Source organism: Fopius arisanus, unplaced genomic scaffold (genome assembly GCF_000806365.1).
Source record: "Fopius arisanus strain USDA-PBARC FA_bdor unplaced genomic scaffold, ASM80636v1 scaffold00103, whole genome shotgun sequence".
NCBI classification, from domain to species: Eukaryota; Metazoa; Arthropoda; class Insecta; order Hymenoptera; family Braconidae; genus Fopius; species Fopius arisanus.
This window is the reverse complement of record NW_011887842.1, coordinates 75,191-96,638: the sequence shown is the minus strand read 5'-3', so window position 1 is coordinate 96,638 and position 21,448 is coordinate 75,191. Positions and strand designations below refer to the sequence as shown.

General features: G+C 32.6%; 3 protein-coding genes across 3 annotated transcripts; 1 reads left to right on the top strand and 2 right to left on the bottom strand.

The window, feature by feature from the left end:
- The first annotated feature begins 3,587 nt into the window (after window positions 1-3,587).
- On the top strand, window positions 3,588-8,062 carry Mgat4a (alpha-1,3-mannosyl-glycoprotein 4-beta-N-acetylglucosaminyltransferase a). Its single transcript, XM_011312501.1, has 5 exons — window positions 3,588-3,914; window positions 4,337-5,781; window positions 5,951-6,087; window positions 6,162-6,277; window positions 6,554-8,062. Exons 2-5 carry the CDS (start codon window positions 4,457-4,459, stop codon window positions 6,581-6,583), a joined length of 1,608 nt encoding a protein of 535 aa, XP_011310803.1. The 5' UTR covers window positions 3,588-3,914; window positions 4,337-4,456; the 3' UTR covers window positions 6,584-8,062.
- Window positions 8,063-8,765: 703 nt separating this feature from the next.
- Window positions 8,766-12,588, bottom strand: Cyp303a1 (Probable cytochrome P450 303a1). Its single transcript, XM_011312500.1, has 10 exons — window positions 12,537-12,588; window positions 11,516-11,601; window positions 11,164-11,415; window positions 10,687-11,104; window positions 10,436-10,616; window positions 10,244-10,352; window positions 9,816-9,996; window positions 9,611-9,728; window positions 9,353-9,494; window positions 8,766-9,284 (listed from the first exon to the last, which is right to left on the bottom strand). The coding sequence occupies exons 1-10, from the start codon at window positions 12,563-12,565 to the stop codon at window positions 9,103-9,105; spliced, it is 1,698 nt and encodes a 565-aa protein (XP_011310802.1). The 5' UTR covers window positions 12,566-12,588; the 3' UTR covers window positions 8,766-9,102.
- A 389-nt stretch (window positions 12,589-12,977) lies between these two features.
- On the bottom strand, window positions 12,978-15,978 carry LOC105271139 (methyltransferase-like protein 17, mitochondrial). The gene is made up of 9 exons (XM_011312499.1): window positions 15,704-15,978; window positions 15,450-15,621; window positions 14,871-15,270; window positions 14,569-14,722; window positions 14,335-14,478; window positions 14,171-14,260; window positions 13,806-13,947; window positions 13,494-13,638; window positions 12,978-13,368 (listed from the first exon to the last, which is right to left on the bottom strand). The coding sequence occupies exons 1-9, from the start codon at window positions 15,743-15,745 to the stop codon at window positions 13,290-13,292; spliced, it is 1,368 nt and encodes a 455-aa protein (XP_011310801.1). The 5' UTR covers window positions 15,746-15,978; the 3' UTR covers window positions 12,978-13,289.
- Window positions 15,979-21,448: the final 5,470 nt, after the last annotated feature.

Genomic DNA, 21,448 nt, shown 5'->3' with positions numbered 1-21,448 from the left:
ACCGCGGAAACTTTCCGTTTTACACTTTTTCTCATCAACAACAAAAAGCAGTTGCGCCCGCATACTCAAGTCAAAATTTACAACAACAGGAAGATTCATCACAAATTACAAAAAAAATAAAACATTTCAATGAAAATTTGTATAGAAATAATTATTATTTTTTTACTAAATATTTTTTTCCGCAGAGCTACATAGAATATTCTTGAGTAATGAATATAATGAAAAAAATCTTAATTTCATTTATTTAACAAGTAGTATTTGCTATTGAAATTCCACTGGCAAGATTCGTTGTCAATGCAATAATTTATTTATCACTATTCCATTTTTTTTCTATTTTCTGAAGTACAGCGAATTGCCAACCGATTTTTCAATCACATAAATCCATTAATTCTATTTGAATGGATTGTTGCACATATTGCATGATAAAATTTAATGAAAGAGGTTGACGTTAAAAACTATTTATCATCTTTTTCAATTTATTGAATTTATTTATAACGTAAAAATGATCGTTTTATCCCTGAATTTTTCAGTTATTTTCAATGCTCATTTCAACTGTCATTAATTGCTTTTTATTTGCCATCGAACAGTTTTTTTCAGGAATTCTTTTTTTATTCTGCTTTGTCCCTTTTTTTATCGTTTTTGGTCTTTCATATTTTTCTTGAGACTGGGACTGCGTTGTCGCCATGCAAATTACGTTAACGGCCATTTTAATAATAATGCCACGATAGCTGAGGGTAATGGGAAAAACCATAAGTATAATGTACCGAAATGGAACAAATAGTTAGCATTAACGTCGAATGTCTCTGCTTACTTAATCCATTCACGGCAATTCAAATAGATTCTTACATTTTATGGACTTTCACGTACCTTTTTTCATCCATTTAGATGTTTTCATTTTTTTACGGACAAAACGAATTTTCCTTTTACCATTAAACATTTTTCTTCTCCAAATGCTGTACTACTTTGAGAAAAATACTGTCACTATATTCCCACGTAGAATTACGAAATTCATTTTAAAACAAAAAATATTCATATAAATTTATGGATTAAAATATTACAATAAAAGACAATGGGATGTACAATTTTTTATTCATAATTAGTGCATTCATAACGAATTATTTGTAGTTAATTAGATAAGAATCGAGTGATTCCAGTCGATTTTTGAATTAAATCGAGTGGAAAAGTCGAATTTCAGAGGAATAGATTTTTCCATTTGAATATCTTTTATCTATTTTTTCTAGTTTATTACTAAATTTGAACATACAATAACAAAATGACGAAAACGAGAATTTATTCTCTAGGTGAAAGAAAAGAAGCATCAATTCTGACTCCAGTTCGAATGTCCGATGAAGATTTCCCCTATTTTATCAAGACGTAACTCCGAACATAAATTTTTCAAGAAATCTTATCTCACTAGTGAAAGGTTGGATATTTTTTATAACCATCACTATAAATTATTTATCATTTATAACTCGATAAATGCGAATAATACTGATCAGGGAAAAAAATGAAATAATTTCCATCGCTTTAGCTTCACTTGATCCAAATGAATTTAATTGAGAGGAATTATTAATTGTGGATTACCCGAATAAAAGGGAAATGCAGTACTCATTAGTTCGTAAACCGCAATGAATTTTAATCGATTGATTATGAAATAAAATCCGTGAATTGATAGATAAATAATTGGAGAAAATGCTGTGTTAATTCACCTTGAATTATAGCAAATCTCGAGAGCTAACGACATTAAGCCTAGAAATTGGTTCAATCTGAGTGAGAAACTTCGTCATCAATTGGTTCATCCCCTGTGAATTTCCTCTTGAATGTTTCTCCTTTGGAAAGTCAAATAAACAAAGAGAAAAATATAGTTAATTGAATGACTCATTCACTTGCTGCATTTGATATCCACGTAAATGGAATATTGCATTATGCGTTTCGCATGGAGAAGGCAGGCTACTAAATCAATACCGAGGGTTTATTCGTTGCCTTATGAGAGACTTGTTGATACATGACATCTTCATAATCCTTAACCTACTTTTAACAATATCAATCCAACACTTTGTATTTCATTTTTACTATTTGTCACTCCCCCGATCCCCCACCCTCTCCAACAATTTCAATAAAATTCGCATGAGAAAAATGAGAAAAATGAGAAAAATGAGAAAAAAAAAATATATTCCAGACTAAAAAAAAGAATGGTTCATTCATAAATAGGTTTATTTAAATAACGCGAGATAGATTAATTGTTTCTACAGCAGGAAAGTAATTTTCTTTGATAGTTTAATTGTATTCAATAGGTCTTCTCTTATTATTAATAAATCTTGTTTATCTAAATGATTCACAATCTCAGAGAAAATATTTTTTCACTTATCATTCAAGTTTATATATTTTTCCACGCCATTCAGAACTCCGGCTTGTGAGAGAATTTCATGATTGAATGCATCGAATGTCTAAAACAGAGGAATTTTCCTACCACAAGATGAAAAATTTGTTGTTAAATTTGCTCTGACGTTTAGTAATCGGGTATCGCATTGAGTCTAAAGGAATTTTAATGAAAAAAAATATAGAAAATCGAGTGAATTAGGAACCATTTGAATTGTTTTTTAAAAAAATTTCAATGTTTTACTATAAATTTTTCTCTGTATGTGCATTACATGTTACTTTTATATACTGAGATAAATAATAAACACGATGTACATTTCTCGATTTATTTAGTCCTTATTGCAGTGATTTTTTATTGATTTAGACCTGTTTAATTAACGGATTTATGACTGTTGACAGTGACAAAGTGATTGCCCGATATCCATCAGAGTAATTTCAGTCAATACAAATATATGCATATATACATGTGACTATTCATCCCTCTGTGTACGTATCTCGGGGTTCATTGATTGGGATGTGGTAAAAAATGCAAAAAGAAAAATGGAAAAGCTGAAGTGAAAATGAGTTTGCAAATGGAAAGGGTATTGGAGTATTTCTCGAGTTTTCTCAATGCAAGAGGTCGTCAACCGTGAGATGAATGATATCAAATTTTAGTCTATTCAAACCCGCATCGTATCTAACTTTAAAATAATCACATGAACTCAATACCTAGTTCAGAATCATCAATTGTCCATATGGAATTTTCCAAATGAGTCCCATATGAATGACACTATTTTTTTTATCTGATAAATTTATTTATTTATTTTTTTTTGGTCAATACGAAAATATTTAATCATCGAAATCGAACTTTTTCATTTGAATTTCTGTCATTATAATTTTGTGTAATTAAATACAATTGTATTTTACATCCGATAATAGTTTATATTGTCTTAGTAATTGGTGATTATTATAATTACATGGGATATAGCATTTATTTTTATTGTTGTTTTGTCTGGAATGGGATGGCTTCATTCAGCGATTTAAAAAATTATACATAATCTTCACATTAATATTTATGTCAAAATAGAAGGGCTTTAATGGATTAGCGGTGTAAAATTAATAGAGCTATTAAAATGACTAATGATGATAAATAAATCTTTGATGAATGATTTCATACGGAATTAAATTAATTTCACGCAATTAAAATAATAAAACGAGTAATTGAAAGTGAATATTGTGTTCTCTTGTAATGAGGCGAGTTCATAAGTTTATAAAATCGGTGATTTACGGATATCTATTTAAATTTTCAGCTTAATTCCCGCAATAATCAGAAGATGGCGCACGTAATCCATTGACAGACTAGTTTTTCCTGGTGCAATCATGTGATTTTTTGTTTATGCATCTACATATACTTATTGTATGATTCTAATAAAATGAATAAAATCTAATTTTACTTGCATAGGATTTCATCAAGTGGAACCGAGTCGAATGACAGGAGAGCGACTCGAATTATTTATCCATGAGTGCGAAGAATTTATTCATATAATCACCTTGAGGTAAGTCGAATTTCTGTAATAAAATATGGATTTACAATAATTACTACTCATTGAGATTGTTTACATTCGATTATTCAAAAACTCCACATATTGGAATTATAATGTAAGTCATCATTACTCCATTTCGTGATTTTTTTTGAAAGGGAAAATCTATCCAATGGCTGCGAAAATAGTCATTGAAATACTCCGTACACAGTGACACGCAAGAAAAAATTTACTGGAAAAGGCTAGCGAAGTCAACGGATAATTCTGTGGGATTTCTGTTGGTCGATTTTTTAAATATTCAATTGAAAAGAACGAAATTCCATTCTCTTTCTTTTCAACAAGAAAAACGATAAAGTGCAGACTGCCGATCCTCCCCTATGTTTTAAAATAAATGTAATTGATATTTGACAGGTGGTTTAATGATTAATGATTTTCAGATGAGCCTAAATGGAGAGTCTCCTCAAGTGGAACTCCTCCGAGTTCTCCTCCTTCACCAGAAAGAGCCGTCTCCAAATAGACAAATCACCATGTAGTAGCGATCTCGAAAATCTCTAAATATGATCGCTCACCTCATATCAGTCGCCTCGATCCGCCGACGATGCCTAATAATCCTGATGGTAATACTCGTGCCATGCACTATCTTGAATCTCTTCTCCTTTCCGGACATGGGAGAAGAGACAGCCCTGCAGAATGGAATAGCAGAGCTGCAGGCAAAGTTGGAGCACCTTCAATCGAAATACATAAACACCCAAGAGGAGATAAATCTTCTCTCCCACCAGCTCCTGCTGATGACTGAAAACTCCCACGTGCTTCCTAATCTGCAATTTATGATGCTGAATGGCACCTCCAATATGACAGCAATAAAGTTACCCTCGATCTACAATTTCTTGCCTCACTTTTTGAACGATCCCAATAGTTTGAGACCGGCATTTTTACAAGGCAAGAGTCGTACCGGCGTAAGTATGGTGCTGGGTGTTCCAACGGTGAGAAGGGAGATCCAGAGTTACCTTTTAACTACTCTTAAGAACCTAGTAGACAGAATGACACCAGAGGAGGCAATGGACACTGTCATCATCGTCATGGTAGCTGAGACTGATTTGGAATACGTGAGTTACGTAGCTAAACAGATCGAAGTGCACTTCCCAATAGAGTCGGAGAGTGGACTTTTAGAAGTTATATCTCCATCAGCATCTTATTACCCGGATTTATCCAAGCTGAGAGATACATTGGGTGATGATCATCAGAGAGTTGTCTGGAGGTCAAAGCAAAATCTTGATTTTGCATTCTTAATGTCATATGCTCAGGGAAAAGGTACATTTTACATTCAATTGGAGGATGATATCTTAGCCAAGAAGAACTTCATAACCACAATGAAATCTTATGCTTTGCAAAAGATCAGTCAGAAGGAAAAGTGGTTTGTCCTGGATTTTTGTCAACTCGGCTTCATCGGCAAGCTCTTTAAATGCGTTGAGTTGCCTTGGTTGATACAGTTCTTCCTGATGTTTTACAATGACAAGCCTGTTGACTGGTTGTTGGATCATTTGGTGTCAACCAAGGTTTGCAGTCTTGATAAAGATAGCAAGCATTGCAAAATGGCAAAGGCTGAGCTATGGCTTCACTATAAACCCTCGTTGTTTCAACACATTGGGACGCATTCGTCATTAAAAGGAAAAGTACAGAAGTTGAAGGACAAGCAGTTCGGTAAAATAACGTTCTATTACGCGCATGACAATCCTGATGCTACGGTGGAGACCAGAATTACATCCTATAAACAATATACCCTTAATAAAGCGTACAAGGGTGAGAGTTTCTTTTGGGGACTACTGCCACAACCTGGGGATCATCTCAAATTTAAATTCAAACATCCTATTTTTGTAAAAAAGTGAGTACTCGTCCGAGAGAGCCATAGTTTTCAAAATATTCCAATGACTTTTGAGTATTTCAATATTAATTCAGATTCCAGAATATATAACAATAATCAATACTTTATGATTCAGTTAAATAATTCTGAAATATTATTTTGAATCATCTCACATTGAAAATTCTTTCAGATATTTATTCAGGAGTGGTAATCCAGAACATCCTCTTGATAAGTTTTATAATACAACAGTTGAAGTACTGCCCGAGGCTTCAAAATTTGTCAATAGAAATAACAACGACGTGACGGAGGATGGTTACATCATCATAGGTGTGAAATTATTCGTACTATTATTTCATATTGAATAACTAAAGAAGTACCACAATTTTTTATTTTACTCGAAGGTAAATTTGATAGTCTCGGATTGGCTCGAGGAACAGTTGACAGAAAATACGGAAGAATATCTGTTTTAAGATTGACAGTACACAGCGAAAGCGAAAATTGGGCAATTCTATCCGAGGTCAGTACACTCTCTTCATTGCCTTATTGTTTTTTTCTGAAATCTCATAATTTTTATAATTCCATTGCTTTTGTTTTTTTTTTTGCACCTCTCCTTCTAATTCGTCAGTTTTATCTCTTTTTTTCATAAACTTAAAAATTATTCTTCTCATGTTTTTATATTATATTATAAATTGATTGAAAATCGCATCTTTGAAATTTGGAATATTCATTGTATGTATTTATTAGAACATTATGTATAGATTTCTGTTTTTATTATTTATCTTATTATATTCAGATTCACATTGTTGAAGATCAACCAAGTTGACGATCACCAGGGTATGGAGGAAAATATTATCGCTATCAAGTGCATTAAGAACTGGTAGATTCAAAGAAATCGAAGTACCTGTCAAACTGAGGAATGAAGAGAAATAACTCTCACTTATTTATTTATACATTGAAGGAAATCCTGTATATTTTTATCTGATTGACAAAATTTTAATTGTGCTTCTTTTTAAGCTATTTACCAACTGTTATTTTTACATTTATTATAGTTTAAAAATGTGATCTATTTTTTCAATCCCACAACATTAGCTAAATGAGACCTGAACTAGAGGAGAACATTCTAATCATTCGTGCAGCATTATTTATCTCAAATTATTTTCTATTATTTATTTAGAATGAACATCAATGTGTAATCATGTGACTAGGATCGTTTGCAGCAGCTTCAGATGACTAAAATGTTTATTAATGGTCACCTCCTAATAATTACGTTGTCATAAACTTGTCCTGTAACTTTTTCTGTCACAAAAAGTATTGATTCATTTTTCTGGTTCGTGGTTATTTTATTTTATTTATCACTTGAGAAAATTTTCTGTCGGATGATTCAAATGCGCAGTATGCTCATTTAAAATTTATACATTTAGATTTCCATTTATGTAAATTAAATGAAATGAAATGTGATGTTGACAGCGAATTGTGTCATTATGCATGAAATTTTGATATTTACTATTGATCATTGTGAAAATTGTTTGGATCATACATTTTTGATAAAACAAACTTGTCTCTTACAGCAACAAATTATGAACAATAGTCCAATTATTAAAGAAACGACAGCTTTTAGAGAAGAATAGTTCCTTTCCTAGATTATAATTTTTTCAGCGAAGAACAAATATCGAATAATTTATTGTTTAAATTATTCAAGCAAGATTGATAACAAATGAAAAATGGGAGAAATGTTTTGTTGCTACATTTCACCAATTGCCTAACTATTTAAAAAATTGAGAACGAATTTAATTAATTAATCATGAAACTTTAATAATTGATAAAAAACGTAGTGGAATTAAAGAAAGTCCTATTTATAAAAGTACAGGTACTTAGCGCAAACCAGCGCAGCATAATTTTAATTAGATAGAATAATCGGACAGAATATGAATGAAATTAATTATATACAGTTTTGGTATTACTAAAAGAAGTTGTAAATTAATTTCAAGAGAATCATTTTCTTCAATAGAATGATTCCTCTCCTTCACTGGATCAAACACCAAGAAAGAAATATTAAATCGACTGAAAATTTTTTTCATTTTTTTGAATTTTGAAGAGGGAAATCTTCGAGCGACCCAAGCAATAAAATTATGATTGAAAATTACTGATATAGAATTATATGTTGTTATTCTCATCGGTTGACTCGTTGAGAGTATGACTGACAGAAATTACTTGTGGAATAAATGAATGCCTCTTGCTGTTGGACCATCACCACTGTTACTTATAAAATAAAACTATATATATTCATGGAATTAAGAAAAAATTAATGAACAAAAAAAACACGTTGTAATAATTTATCTAAGTGATGAGGGCAGATGAGTTTTTGAGGCAATTTTCTTATAAACTATTTTGCAAATATCTAAAATTTGTAAGTTTTTTTCAAAAGTCATTTAAGAACTATCTCCGTAAGTCTCGAATAGTCCGGCAATAAATGTCTCACGGGACTTTATTCCCCACAAAAAAATGTGCTCTCTCCATTTTTTAAACAATATTGACACATCAATTTTTTATTATTGTATGTTATCAAAATTAAAACGAAGATGGTTCCCCAGAAATTCGGTTTCTCCTCAACTTTTCTCCGCATTTTTAAATTGTTGTAATTTTTTTTTCTTTATAGATAATATCGGTAAACTTTATTTACAAATATCTTTGTTTCTTCACATAATTATATGTAGTAAAATAATTGGATTATATTCACCAATGGAAATAAGCTATTGTCTATTATATTCTAATATAAATGTCTTAATGGTCTATTTTAATGAATATAAAAAATAATTATTGCTAATATTGCATTGTGATGATGGTAACTAAAATTGAGCTGTAATTACAATTAATTAAAAAATATTTTAATGCCAATGTAAATTTTTCTATCTGTTGATGTAAATAGATATTCTGATTTAAGGAACAATGAGATATATGTATTTGAAGTGAATGGAGTTGGGTATAATAAAAAACGTCGGATGAGATATTTGAAAAAAAAAGTATCTATTCCATTAACCGTTTTATCAAATTGGATATTATACAATTGAATATTCCCTTAATCGCCGAAATATTGCCATCATTATTCCTGATAAAAATGAAACTCAAGTGAACTATTAAAAATATTTGTTAATTTGAATAAATTTACTCCCAGAAGACACGAATTACTAAAAATATCTGAAATTCAATTGAAAAATATAAATTTTAAGAGAGATATTTTTTGCAGACCCCTTCGTGACTAGACATCGATCGCCCTAGAAGCTGTCATAGAAATTCGAGTGGCACATGAATCCAGGAATTTTTATATTTTATTACGTGAATTAATTAAAATCTTTTAGTAATTAAAACTTTGAAGGGCAATGGACTGGCAGTCACACCATCAGTGAAATCGGTAGTTGGTATTTCCTCACCGGGAACAACTGAGAAAGTGAAAGTCTGCAATAATGTAGCTGTGAAGACGAAAATATTGCTTTTCGCTAGGACTTCACCCATACAATGGTGTTTACCTTTAAATCAAAATTCCATTTTCATTGAATCTTATATAAGACTTATATAAAATCTACAATGTACTTACCAATACTAAATGGCATGTACTGTTCCGGAACTGAAATATTGCCTTTGGAGTCAATGAATCTTTCAGGTCGAAATACTTCAGCATCTCCATAAACATCATCAGTCATTAATATTCTGCTGAAATTAGCAGCTAGCATTGTATCCTGAAATTAATTTAATCAGTAATAATCAAAAAGAAATACTCAGCATTTTATTTTAATATTCAATTAAATTGAACTTCACGTAAAAATTGTAATTATAACTTTCACAAAAAACACACCTTTGGTATTCGATACCCCATAATATACGTGTCCTTTAATGTTCTGTGGGGAATATTCATTGTCCTTCCCATGAACATTCGGATTGATTCCAAAGTAATTGCATTCACGTACGTCATTCTACAGAAAATATCAATAGAGAAAATATTCTTATGATTTTCAATGATTTAAAATTGTGTATGAATTTTTATTGTAAGTGTAAAATACCTAGGTCGATCTGACAGCCGAGGCAGCCTGTCTCTACCGATTTCTCGATCGATCTCATCCTGAGCTTTTTTTTGCACATCTGGATACAACACGAGGTAAAGAAAACAAAAGTTTAGAGCTTTTGTTGTAGTTTCTGATCCTGCCATGAATAAATCCACCCAAATTGCTAGTAATTGTAATTCTAAAAAAAGATAAAATCTATTAATTCAACGATTTGAGAGATTAATATACAATGTATAAAATCAGCGATTGGCTGAGGGAAAAATTTTATTTGACAGAAAATTAATTTTCATTCCCCAAAATTCAATATCGGCAATATTCTCCTTCGATCTTCAAATAATAAAAAAATATTCCCTTGACGATCGGATCCGCAATTGTTACATTTCAATGGCTTTACTGTACAGATACAATTTATTTTTTTTACAAACCTGAAAAAGTTTCGTCATGGGACTCAGACTGTAAAATCTTCAAGTACGCATCCATAAGACATTTAGGTACGTCTGGATCAAATGTTTTCTTATGATTCACTAATTCTTCCTGCAAATGAGAAAAAAACCCGTTATATAGTGCGAAATAATTTGAATCTGAGAAAAATATTTGCGATAGGATTTCTAAATCACATTTAGAAAACTCCACAATTGCTGATGGATCTCCATGAACTGTTTATATCCAGAGGCAACAGGTGCAACATATCTGAGAATAGGAAAATGTCCAAACAAGCATCCAATCATATCACATTCTTTGAACAAAGTGGTGAGGATCCTTTGGAGATGATTGAGCCGTCTATCATCCGCATTATATCTGAAATGAATAATAATTAAATTGATTTAATGCTCGACGTGTAAAATTGTTTGCTTCTTCTGTCGAGTACCTCTTCCCAGACATCATTTTCCACAAAGTGTTGAGAATGGGGACCCCAAAGACTTCATCCATTTGAATAATCATCGACGGAGATTGAGAGACTCGTCTGACATCAGCATAATCCTGTGCCTTCATGTACACATCCTCAATTTTAATAGGTTTCTTCAAGCATTCCCCATCCGATTTATTCAAATTTTCACTGCTTAATTGGTAAATCCGTCCATCATTTTTTATATTGTTATTGAATTGCACCGGTCCTTTATCCACTCTTATCATTTCCAATTGATGCAATAAACTGTTGACTAAATATTTTGTCTCTTCTTCAATTAATGTCGCCATGTTGTTCTTGCCGAAGCCAAAATCTCGGAGATGACGTAGGACAAATCTTCGCTGCTCGGTCCAGAGGATGCCATCAGTTACTAAAACTCCTAGTGAATATTTTCAGATGAAAGTGGAACCATCGGTTGAGGTTTCTTAAATATATTACCCCGTCTTTTTCCCCATGTTCTTGACTCGTATACCGGCCCAGTGGGTCTTCCATCGCAATCATCATTCATCAGCATTGATTTCATACTCTCGTACGTGTTGAGTACAACAATTCGATCGGTTCCTATTTTCAATCCCACGATTGGGCCGTATTTTTCTCCCAAAAGTGTGAAAGTTTCGTGGAGATAACCAGTTTTTTTGCGAAGTCTCGCGACTTCTAAGGCCGATCCTAGAAAGGGCCACCACTTTGGTCCTTCAAGATCAATATAAAGAAACAAAAATCGAATTAATTTTTTATACATAACAATTAAAAAGCTAGAGCTATAGCTAGAATTCAATTTGGACCATTTTACCTGGAGGATATCCTTTCGGTTTTAATGAACCCAAGTATAAAAGCAGCATTATCAGAATGACAAATAATAATGACGGTGGGATCATCCTGAAAAAATTTATAAATATCTTACACATAAAATGTAGTTGAGGAAGGATAAACATAATTATTTAATCGTTTTGCCCCCAAAATGAAAACATTGTAATCGTTGTAATTTGAGTTTTGTATTTTTTTTATCAACATAAATAATTATCCTACGGGTGAATTCAATTCTATCAAGCAAAATACAAGGCATTGAGAATTTATTATGCAATCCCGGTCATATCTTCAGTGCATATCCAGTGGACAATTTGCTGCATCAGATTGAAGAAAGTGAAACTGTTTTCCATGCTGTATCTTCGAGAGAAAGTTGTCCGCGGAAGGAGTGAACACACATGTTCCTCTAAAAGTACCTTGCCCTCCGTAATGTAATGTATAATACTCATTATGTAATACATCACAGGAAAAAAGAAAACTGAATTCCATGACACATTGTACTTTTCTACACGGTGAGAATAGTTTAAGGAAAATCACTGTGCCGAGCACTAGAATCGGACTGCAAAATGCTAGGATACCAGAATTTTTTCGGTTCACAAATAAAAATTGATATTACTATCGTAAATTTTCTAGTGCACTCCACAATTTATTGTATGTTGCGCCACAAAATTTACGAAACAGTACTCTACAATTTGAGAGTCTATAATTTTTTATTTGAGTTTGCGGAAAAATTGATAGAAATCCTAAAAATTCCTATCCAGATCGCTATTTTTTTTATTATTTTCTTCTCTTTCTATTTCGAATCCTCGATAGTAAACATTATGGTAATTAACTATTTTTCTCGATTGCAATTACCGATTTTCTCGTTTTTTATAAATAATTATTGATGGAGAAAAGAATCAATTTTACTTGATGACGGTGGAAAATATTGATTCAATTTTGGTGACATGGAGTGTTTTAAAATTTTTTAATTCGAAGTGATTAAAATAATTCAAAACGAAACTCACCCACATGCCATAGAAATGCTATCTCCCATAGTGTAGCGGGTACTGCATCGAGATGTTGATGAAAGCTGCTTTTAAATCTCCATGGCTAATGCAATTGCAGTTTGAGGTAGAATGGAGGGAGAAATCAGCGTTATACCATATCTCAAATGTTGCCTTCACTTTTTTATTGAGTTAGATTGAAACGCGTCGTTTTCCCTATAAAATTCATTTTTCTGTGACTATAATGATCATTCATGAATTTCCATCAGAATTTTCCACTTCGAGGACAAAAATCCGCGAATGTTTGATCGCAGAATATAAAATTACAGATATTTAAATTTTTTAATCAAATCAATTTTATCGAAGGTTTGTATCGAACACATTTATCGAAATTAATAATTCGAAAAATGAATGGTTTCGAGAAGAATAAAAGGATTTTCAAATAAAAAAAATTATAAGATATTCACAATTGGAAAATATTTATTGACAATTGGTTTATGGAGTTTTTTTTACATAAATCATACAATCAATGAATACCGTAGTAAAAATGGAATAACGTAGTGAATTGGTTGAGGAATTCCTTCGAATGGTTATTGAACTCGCGATGAGTTTACCATTCTTGTAGAATCTGTCAAAAAAAAAATGGCAAGCTCAATAGAAATCCGATAGAATTTCACTCAACAGTTGACTAGGTTTTTCAATTGATTTTTTTTCTACACGTATTAAAATCTTTACAAAACAGTCGAGTCTTCCGAAATTCTCCTAACATCAGCGTCATTCTTGGGTTTCAGGCAATATTTCGATGGGTAATCTGTCACCCCATTCACTCGAACGCGCGCAATAATACAGAGGTCTGGTGAAAAAAATTAATGAATTATTTATAGAGAAGGAAAAACGATTAATTAAAATAAATTCTTTTTTCTCCAAGTCAATGGATATTTGGAGACCAAATTTTTTCTCCCGAAGTATTTCGCATACCGTTCATGTTTTCCCTTGGAGAAGACAACTTCCATCAATTCTCCATTCGGTACGCACATGCGACAAATCGCATGCCTTGAACGTACCAACGTCGGTTGAATTACCCTGGACCACTTTTCCTCATTTTCATCTAAACATTTTCCTCCTGTAACAATTCAATTTAATTCAATGAAATAAATATTCTATAAATCATTGTCAACACAATTTATTGAAAAATACCAGTCAGATGATAATGAGAGTATAAAATCAATATCAAAAATGAAATTGAACATAAAAAAAAAAGTGAAATCATGTTCTATTCATGTGTTTTACCTTTTTTAAATACGACATAAGAATAACGCTCTTTTCTTGTGATTCTTGCGTCTTTCAAGGAGAGAGGTATGTAAGACGCTTGAAAATTGCATGGAATACCATTGTCAACCGATATTTTTGGGCACTTGAATTCATGGGGACACTGGAAAAAAAATCATTTTACTTCAAATTAATCATTTTGAGAATCAAAATTATTTGAAAATATGAAAAGCCATTATTTTATCAATGATAATAACGAGTGAGTTTTGTTTCTTCATAAATTATCTTGTCGTTGAGATATTTACAAATCGTGCACTCGTAATTTATTATTTATTAATTTCCCAATGTTCTTCACGAGATTATTCCTTAACATGGGAGAAACGTACTGGAGAAAAAATATAGCCTTGTGGATCGTCTTCTCGTTTACTAGAAGATTCTATTAAATGTAAAATTAGATCTCTGGCCTCGTTGATTATCTGTGAAATCAATATTTTTGTTTAATCATTTGATTAATTCAATTAGGGAAAACCAAGGGGAGCATAATATTCACTTTAAATCCAGCATGAGTGCCTTGCTCTACGAGGACTAAATAATTTTCTGTTTTCCTCCATAAAGCTAAAATCGCTTGAAGACGACTCTTTCGATCTGGTAACTCGAATAATGTGAAAGCACTGACGACAATGTCAAACCGTGGCTGTGAAATAGAAAGAGCAAAATTCATTCAATTCCACAGTTGAAGAAAAATATTTATTGTGAAAAAAATTGCAATATTTTCAATACTCGCCAATGGAGTTACGGGAAGAAACTGTCGATGAAATATTCCGTGAATTTTCGGTTCAGCATATTTTACTAGTTTTTCCGCTAATTCACTAATATCTGTAGAGGCATCGATGCACACTTGTTCCTTCAATGACGTCGGCCAAAATTCAGCTGCTGCCCTGTTGTTTAAAAAAATTGAAGCAGCTGATTAATTTACCTCATTTAATTTTTTATTTATTACACGATGTGTATTAATGGCAGCACAGGAGTTACGATTTGGCAAGTCGACGAGCTAAATAAGACCTTGTTTCGATCTTTACATCTTACCAAGAAACAGTACCAATTCCAGATCCGAAATCCAGCAAATTTTTCGCCTCAAACCCGTCATCTCTTGATTTGATTTCATGGAATATTTTGTATATAATACTATAATCAGGTGCACTTCTCGCCATCATATACAGTATGCTGGTATAACTGTCATATTTAATAGCAGACGAATTGTATTGGACATTTACTCTTAGAAGCCGAAGGGCTCGACCAGATACCGCTTTATCAATCTCCTCCTCGTCTTCTGGCATTGCATTTTCATAGCGTTTCTCTTGCCGGAGATTTCTCTTTATGTCTTCGAATTTCGCATTAAATTCTTCTCTCTCGGTTGGGGGATGACGACCTTGAAAATGTCTGTAGAATTTTGAAGCGTCTTCCATCAATTGCTGTTTTGGGTGATCTTCAAGTCGACAAATAATGAGAAATAATTGAATAATAATTGATAATTTAAAAAAAAGGATTACAATGCAAGCTGGACAAGTTCTCCGTGATTTAAAGACACTGTTGCTAACATATTTCATGTTTCTATGAAAACAAATAGTCAACGGATTATTTTATATCAATTATTATTATTTCTACCTTCAACAATGATTTTTAACGCGTTTATAACCCATTGTGGAATGGCTATTGCTTTTCTCAACACAACACCAGCATGTTTTCGCGGTGTTATTTCCTTATTCTCAAGAGATTCTCTTATATTTTCGCTCAATTTAATAAGAGGTTTGGCTCGCTTCAGCATCAGGGAGGAACACTGTTGACAATACAATAAATAATAAATAAATAAACTAATAAATAAACTAAGAAATTGTCACTTTTCACATTGATTTACTCACTCGTCGTGCTTGGCTATGTAAAGGCGTATAAATTTTATTCATCCTGATGATTTGAATAATTATATTCCCTTGGACGACAGCAATGTCAAACAATATCCAAAATTATCACTGAACAAATGTTTTTTTCATTATGATTATTGTCAATTGGCTTGGAAAAACCGGTGGAGAATTTCGGAGAACATGTGTAATGCTTAGAAAACTTAACCTTCATTTTTTACCGATTATTTTCATCGGTTCGTTAGGTTTCCGACTTTTCGACTGATAGGACGTGTTCGGTTTCCTGAATTTTTTCAATTTTCTCGGAAGAAATGGGGCGAGTGAAGTGTTAATTTTCTGTTTTAAACGGAAATATTGAAAGAGTAACCAAATAAGAAAATAAGAGTGTAAGGAAATATTAAATATCCAGAATAAAATTGTATATGTCTAATATACGAAGGAAATATTAAATGGGCAATTGAAAAGTAACTGAATTGAAAATTCATTTAATTGAAAACCTTCAATGTAAAAAACTGAACTGGACGAACAGATGGAATGAATATTTTTATGTAACTGTCATTGGAAAAAAAAATGAAATCTTCAAACTAAATGTTGTGGGAAATCCGTACAGATGCAGATATGATAATGCGAGGGCAGATGATCTGTGAATTTGACATTTTAAATAAAAATATTGAAGGAGTTCCCAAATAAAAAATCAAGGCTTCAAGCAAGAGCCACTGCCCAAAGTAAATATTGAAATTCACTAATTACCAAGCGCAAGATGATTGGGCAATCAAACACTCGTGATAAGTCATCATATAAGGGTAACGTGTAATTAATTCGCCCATAACGTCAGCACATCAATGAGTTTAATTTATTTTTGTTTCTGCAGATAAAAATGAAAAAATTAGCAGTGTGTAGGTGAATGTAAAAAAACCGTTGTATACGTAAAAAAAAATATTCAATTCAAATTTTAATTTGGTGAATTCAGTTAAACCACGAATTATCTGGCAATTTAGTAAATGCTTGGGTTCGATCTTGCGGCACTACCTCATGTATGGCATTTAGAACAATCGGTGAAGCAACACAATTGGGTTTGTTGGTCCATTTCAAAAGAAGTTTCTTGTTTGGTACAATGAAATTGTATGTGGGTGTACCTGATGACAGGGGATCATACTCCAGCGAGACATTTGGTATAAAATAAACTTGTGATTTATCTATCGCATTTATTATTGCCGAGGGTTTTGCATAGTAGAAGAGAATTTTATGGAGCTCCGGTAATTCTTGCATCGCTGTAACTGTAGATTGCTCTTGGACAATAATTTTAGTGGATTTGTCGGTAAGCCAACTGCCATAATGATATTGATTTGTATTGTAAGCTGAAACCCCAACTAAGGTAGCAATTGTTTCTTTCAGTGTTTCGATTTTTACATGTGGATTCATATTGCAAATGGCCATGGCATATGCGTGAATATCTGATAATAGAATTTTTCCCTCATTATCGAGAAACAGAGGAATAGAGAAACTCGATGATGCCGAGACGTAAGATTCTATTTTCGTACGTGAATCATTATCGCCGTCTTGATAGTTAACAAGACGATTTGTAATGCCAAAGAGTCCGGAGTGTTCATTACAAATAAATTTTGAAACGTGCTCGCGACAGGGGCTCACGTCTTTGAATCTGCAGTACTTATTGTTCTGTTGGGATTCATCTGCATTGTAGGTAGAGAACATGATTTTTTTTGTGATACTATATAATGCAATAGTATAAGAAAAAAATGCTATGGAGTTTTTGTCAAGAGGTGTGTGGTGAAAGACGGATTCATCATCATCTAGGTTTTATTTGTGCTTTCTCATGGGAAACTCCAGTTTCAGGCGCGTTCTCGTAGAAAAGAGAATTCTCGCTCTTTAAAAGACTCCAAAAATCCAAACCCAAACCCTTGGTGTTCAATAATTGACGGCAATCTGTACATGACGAGATTATAATGCCAATGGGTTAGTGACTCAGTGCAGTTACATCCACATTCACAAAAATATTGACAAAACTACAGCTCTAACTTGATTTTTGTAGCACAAACAATCCTTTATCATGTGACGTCATACTCAAGTTAATAATGTACGTACATATCGATATGAAATATTCGCAACTAGTTATTTTGGTGAGTGGTATATTGACGGAAAATAAAATTCAATTTATCCTAAAAAAAAGTTTTCTTAAGTTCAACCTTCATAAAGTCGTATTTTCAAAGCACTGAGATTTTTTCCTCTTTCAATTGGTGGTGCGATAAATTTTTGCAATAGTTTATAATTAACATGCGGTATCCGATAGAAAACTTGATTTTGCGTAATGAGACTGTTGTTCAATTTCACAGTATGATTCTTCTGGAGTATAATTCCCAGATTTAGGTGACTACCACAGTGCAAGCGTAATGGCACACAGAGTTCACGACGCCATTGATATTGTAAAAAATCCTCGACATCATTCCAACGGAGATTTTCAAATGAGACTCGGCTGTAGAGTACGCACAATTGCAGAAGAACAGCTTCACTCCACTCGAGTAGTGTACGATTCGTGTAATTGCGACAATTGGAGCATGCAAGGAAAATCATGTCCTCAGCTGTTTTGCATGCATTGATGTACTTGTGAGTATCTTGAATTGTTTGTCGTTGCTCCATAATGGGTGTAGGCTCCAATAAAGCAATACTATTAGCTTTTTCACTCAAAATTTCACCCCGTAGATACTTTCGTTGAGACTCCCCAGCATTAGACACGTCCGTTAGTTGTCGTTTCTTCATCACCAATATAATTACATAAATATATATAGAATCTTCACTCGATGAATGCTCAGCAACAACTAAACTGACTCCTTACAGACGCTTACTCCCAATATCTTATTTCCTCGAAAAACTAGCTCTATAATAAAAATTGTTAGAGTAGTTATCGTAGACTGTAAGCAATCAGTGTTTAAAGATGAGTGTTGATGATGATGACTCGATGATATAGTAACTATTTTATCCGACTGATTACAATGAATTACGAATTAAACTGGAAGAGTAGATCAGATACTATATCAGCTATTCCAAGGCTCTTGATTTCCGTCGCGAATTCTCTCCGAGAGGATCATTTCCTTTTGATTTCTTTTAGAAAGTCTGCGTCCTATAGGTGAAGGGCCTGCTGCTATTATGATAAATTACGTATTATGTTTACGCACAATCAATTGTCAATGTTTTAGGTGAAGATAGAGTAGCTTTGGGAATGGCAGAACCAACGAGTCCCGCACATATATGTTCTCTCATCTTCACTGTTCTAATATGTATCATGTGTATTCTCATACTATTTTTACTAACTTGGGTATGTTATAGTAATTACATGGTAATTTATAAGCCGTATATTGGGTTGTCAGGTACTGAGCAGCCCCTCTCACTCCTACAAAGTCTGAAGCTTCTCAGTTATTTACGATCATCTCTCCGTTAATATCTCACCACAATCCCATCTCCAATCGACTAGAATTACAATTCAATCCTCAACTATAATTTAATTCACCTAAATTCCCTGGATTGATCCTTAAAAAAAAATTGTTCGTGAATAATAAATTTTATTGAAAGCTAAATAAGTTTTGTCAAGTGATTAATTTTTATACAAGTTAATCCTGAGTTGACGAGTGACAATTTATACTTTACCCACTTTGAAATGTCGATAGCGTATATTAATTTATTCATAAAGTTATAGCAGCTATAATATTCTCGCTACTGCAAAGATGAATGTGAAATTGTGATAATTTTTCAGTTTATTTATATTTTAATTTCTTCATTACAAAATTTTATCAAGACATCCATCTGAAATGATAACATGACTTATAATTTCAATGAAATTAGATTTAGTGCCAAAATCCGAACCCTTGTCGACTGTTTGCATGGCTCGATTGCCTTCAACAGTATATGTCTTCAAGGGATTAAATCTAGCAATAGCAGTTCTAGGACGTTCTCCAGTGTAAGCAATCAACGGATTATGAGTTACGTCCGACATATTCGTCAAATTTGTTGTATTGAGAAACATGAGACTATAGGTCATGTATATGGACATTACCCTGAGATCCTCAAAATTTTGTGGATCAAAAATATCACGACTCATTGCATAGCACCATGTGAATTTAACGTAATTGCTTACAAACAGGAGTTTGTTCTCCATGAAGTACGATAATTCCGAGCAAAAAATAATATCAGCTGCATATTCATTCTCAAGACGTTGAATAATATCAGATATGGAACGAACAGCATTACGAGTCTTATTCATGTACGCTTCATACACGGAATCGTTTACTGGAACAATAGTTAATTGTGGAATTGTAATGTTAATTATATTTTCACAATGAAAACGTATCCACACAAGAGTTGGATGATTATATAAAATCACAGTCTTGATGTTAGGAATGATGCGATCCATGGTCTTCGAGACATCAATCATTTGTATTTGTTTGACATCCAGTGATTTTTGAATTTTTGCTGCTGAAATATAGGCGACGATATCTGTGCCAAGTGATCTTGGCGTTGGACTCATAAAATCACTCTCTGAATCCAATAATTTATTAATTAAATCACGTGCTCCAGGTTTTTCCAGTTGTTCTGATGCTCGCTCCAGTGAAATACCACGACAAAAAAGTATGAATTGAGCAATTGCGAGAGCCTGTGGGTGTATTGTTTCATCGCACATGAGATGAGTTATTTTTGAGGCGAGAGAAATCACATCTTTGAACTTTTTTCTCTCGACAGTCGATTGGAGTGAGGGGTTCATCTTCGAATTACCAGGCTTTGAATTAGATTTTTGAGTTGAAACACTTTCCTGAATTTCTCATCGACGAGACAATAATGATAATTACTTATTTCGTATTCTAATATTCATAGTAATCAAATACCGTAAATGAAATACACGACTTCTTGAAATTGGGATGAGTGAATTTCACTAGTGGCTTCTCTCATAGGTCTCCAACGACTAAGCCTCACAAGTCATGAGCTCTTGCTTTTTGTACCACATCGCGTGGATCATTGATGATTCATTACAGTTTTCAATTTCATAATTGTGCCACTACTTTGTTATTTTTTTCTGCGATTTTGTGAATCTTCCAAGAAGTTCACACAAAAATAGAAAATCACTGGCGATAAGAATAAATACAAATAAAGTTCCTTCTTCTCTTATACCCTTTCGCATTTAAATAAAATAATATATTCAATCCGTATAAAAAACCCGGGAAAATACCAGAGGCAAAAAAGTCATACGCATGGTCTTCTTCAGAGAGGATTGACTCAATTTAATGTATATTTCATTTAATATATTTAATAACCGCAGTTTTAGGTAATGATTCAGAAAATTGCAATTATCTCGTTTCTTATGCGTCTTAGCGCGAAAATAATGCATTTTAGGAACCTTACCTCTAATTTTTCAAAAAAATTTTGCAAAAAAATTTTGCAAAAAAATTTTCAAAAAAATTTTCAAAAAAAATTTCAAAAAATTTTTAAAAAAAATTTTAACCAGTTAACGGGGTGTGCGTTTCGTCCCCACAATTTAGCGATTTCTGGCTTTTACATTTGAATCCTAGTCGAGTCGTTTGATTTTTTTTCTTTCAAATTGACATGAAAAAAAAAGGTATGGCATAAAAATTGTCTACAAAAGCATAAATGAACAATGGGTATATGATTATTTCAATAAGAGAGATTCTTCCCCAGTATTGACTATTTTTTCATAAATCAAGTAATTAAAGTGAAACTCTTTCC